Genomic DNA, 3,252 nt, shown 5'->3' on the forward strand with positions numbered 1-3,252 from the left:
CAAACACATAGCATGATCTTTATTGTTGTCTGGCCCCATAACCCCAAGCTCGCTAGCTTAATCCAGGACATTTAGCATTTGAAGGGCATAGTTAATGTTTTGAAACTTGGACCTGACGTTGAATCAAAAAAAGTAACGAGCTGACATTTTCATGGTTCAACTAGTTAGACCAATGGTCAAACCAGTGATATAAAAATTAAATAAAAATAATATTTGTATACATAAATATATAAAGAAAATAATAATTTATTGATGGTGCTTGGAATTTCGACATCAAAGACTAGATGCCTAGACCACTGGAGTTGGAGGCAAAGGCATGTTGGCCCAAGCTTGCGGTCTCAAAGCAAAACGTTGGAGCTGGAGGTACGCTATCATGTCACGACTTATAGCTTTTGATTTTGATGCCAAAGGTTGGATCGCTAGAGCTGGAAGTAGAGGCTAGAGGAGAGGTCAAAGATTAAGCTTGGGTTATAGAGGAGAGATAAAAAAAATGAGATAAGAGAAGATATGAGATAACTAAATATTAGAAAAGAAACCTAAATTTCTTATTTTTTTCTTTTGGCTTTGATTCAAGTTGACTTGCTCTGATTTTAGGGTCAAATATGATTCTCTCAAAATGGGCCGAGTCAACCTACGTCAATCTAGTTCAATTGCTAAATTGGTCCAACTGATTGAACCGGCCATTTTGTTCAGCTGTCGAATCGATCAAACTGCCTATCCACTTTGATTTTCTAAACACTAGGGAGGGCATTAATTAAATTGAGGAGAAGAATGAAGATGTAAAAATAGAAAGATGGTGGAATAATGCAATGAAAAGAGAAGTGCTTGTTGAGATAGGCAACAGATGACTGTTATCTTGCTCCCCTACTCACTTGATGGCAGTCACACCTTTAAAGCATGACATCTCCCCGCACCTAACCCCGGTGTCCAAATTCATACTCATCACTCCTGCCAATAATGGAATTCATTTCTATCAAAAATACCCTTAACTCCTTTCTCTTTCATCTTTTAAAGTTTATACATTACCCAAATGAATGGAAGGCTAATGTTCAATAAAACACGTGTCACTGCCCGCTTTAGTTGTGACCAGGGTACTCGTAATATATTGCATGCCATTTGAAGGATTAAGAAATTGTAGTTAATTTAGTCTTGTAACAATTCAACACATCTAATTATGAGAACATGATCACAAATGTTACTATTTTTAAAATAATAATAATAATAATGAAGTTTACATTGTTTTCAGTAATAGGAATAAAGAAAATCCTACACCATAAAAAAAGTGCACATAAAACATCATTTAATATAAATGGAAAAAAAAGAAACAAAAGACTTTTGGACTACATCGAGCTCGATCTGTGTTTCAGTCCTTTCGAGCCCAAACACGAAAGCTCTTTTCTAATATATATATATATATATATTTTCACAATTTCCCAAACCCAATCCTATAAAAATATAGGGGAAAACAGCCGGCTCAAATTATAGCACTGAGCCAAAAACAATTCCTAGCATGTCAACCGAAGCCATGGGCCAACACTGTAAGGACAATACGGTCATTGCACGACCTAGCCCAGCCTCGCCAACCAGCCAGCCGATGTGTGGGTGAAGTATGGGGGACATGAATGGCAAGTTCATGTGTTCTTCTCTGCAAGTTAGTCTATCTGACATTGAACGGAGCCGTATGTGTGAGAAAGAGTAGGTGGCACTCCAAGTGGGATGCCTCTGGCAGTTTCAAAAGTCTAAATTCCATCATAGAATTTCTCAGATAGGCACTCTCTGCTTTATAAAATCCACTTTATAATATCATTTACCCGGGGGGTGCTCCTTGAGCTGTTAGCCTCGTACGAACGGCGTTGATGCTTTTGGCTGTTTAGATTAGTAACAACTCCCAAAAAGCCTTCATTGCCAAAAATTTACAGGCCGTTCATTTGGGCAGCTGGGCATAGTGAACTGTGATAATGGTTTTTCTGGAGTTTGGTGTGTGATTCTTTTAATTCATCTTTTTGCTGGTTCGTGTGAAAGTGATGGGTCTTCTATCTTAGTCTTCTTGATTAGTTAGATGTGACCTATCTAATCCGAAGGAATTTAGAAATATGTGTGGTTAGGGTTTACATGTAGAACAAGCTAAAACCATTTACTTGATACCTGATTCATGCAGTATGGCTAGCAGGAAAAGTGGGCTCTTTTTCTTTATTTAAGGGTGACTTTATTAAAGGAGATAAGTGTTTCTAGACAGTATCTGTTAGATTTTAGGGTTCAACTCCATAGATCTGAACCTGACAGAGAAGGAATCAAGAGGTAGAGATCAAAAAAGATTTTGATACATATCTATCTAGTCTTTTCACTGTATTTATACTTCCTGTACTGGGTTTCATCGTCTTTTAGTTCATCAAAACATCTCGAATAGAGGAAGTAATATTTCTCACTCTAAAAAACATGGCATATCGATGGTGAGCTAGAAATATCGTGATGAGACTCATCAACCCCATGTCATCTTCTTTGTCACTCCAGCTCAAAAGCCCAGAAGATGAGCTCGACGGATTAAATCATCTCGGGCCTAGACGAGAACAAGAATCCATGGACGTCAACACTGACACCAATAACAACAACACCTTAACTAATAGCAGCAACGGCAACACAAACCCAAACATCCAAAACACCACAGACAACGATAGCCGCGAACCCAATGACCTAAACCTAACAAGCCATGAAACATTTGAACTCGACAGCAGTGGCCATTGACCAAGGGGTTGCCTACTGGGGTCCAAAAACAAGCTGAAGCCACCTGTCATTGTAACCAAAGAAAACCCAAACATGCTTCAAAGCCATGTGTTGGAAATTGAAAGTGGCAGTGACATTGTTAAGAGCATAGCCACCTTCGCGAACCGCCGATGTCAAGGGGTATCAGTACTTAGTGGAAGCGACGTTATGAGCAACATCACACTCCGACAACCGATGGCACCTGGCGAGGTAATTACACTGAACGAAAGGTTCAAGATATTGTCCCTCTCTAGGGCATTCTTACTGGTGCCTTCACTGCCAGGAGCCACTGGGCTAACTGTGTATTTAGCCGACAAACAAGGGCAGGTAGTTGGGGGTACAATGGTAGGTTCTCTGGAGGCTTCGGGGCCCATGATGGTGATCGCGGTAACATTTGGCAATGCCACTTACAAGAGGCTACTATTGGAGGAAGAGGCGGGTGGTGAGGAAACGCAGGCGACGCAAACAGGAGTCAATGCAAGAAGTACATGA

The 3,252-nt window shown here is 40.0% G+C and overlaps 1 protein-coding gene across 1 annotated transcript; it reads left to right on the forward strand.

The window, feature by feature from the left end:
* Positions 1-284: 284 nt before the first annotated feature.
* Positions 285-3,252, forward strand: LOC129299693 (AT-hook motif nuclear-localized protein 20-like). The gene is made up of 3 exons (XM_054938159.1): positions 285-363; positions 1,920-1,977; positions 2,748-3,252. The coding sequence occupies exons 1-3, from the start codon at positions 285-287 to the stop codon at positions 3,250-3,252; spliced, it is 642 nt and encodes a 213-aa protein (XP_054794134.1).

Source organism: Prosopis cineraria, unplaced genomic scaffold (genome assembly GCF_029017545.1).
Source record: "Prosopis cineraria cultivar Desert tree isolate PC_DT_omini unplaced genomic scaffold, ASM2901754v1 PC1260, whole genome shotgun sequence".
In the NCBI taxonomy this organism is placed as follows: domain Eukaryota; kingdom Viridiplantae; phylum Streptophyta; class Magnoliopsida; order Fabales; family Fabaceae; genus Prosopis; species Prosopis cineraria.

What these genes read in the sequence shown, in the direction of transcription:
- LOC129299693 (XM_054938159.1), top strand. Translation starts at nt 285, where the DNA reads ATGCCTAGACCACTGGAGTTGGAGGCAAAGGCATGTTGGCCCAAGCTT. An exon ending in GCAAAACGTTGGAGCTGGAG is followed by an intron (nt 364 to 1,919) that starts GTACGCTATCAT and finishes AAAAATTTACAG; the next exon opens with GCCGTTCATTTGGGCAGCTG. An exon ending in AATGGTTTTTCTGGAGTTTG is followed by an intron (nt 1,978 to 2,747) that starts GTGTGTGATTCT and finishes CCATTGACCAAG; the next exon opens with GGGTTGCCTACTGGGGTCCA.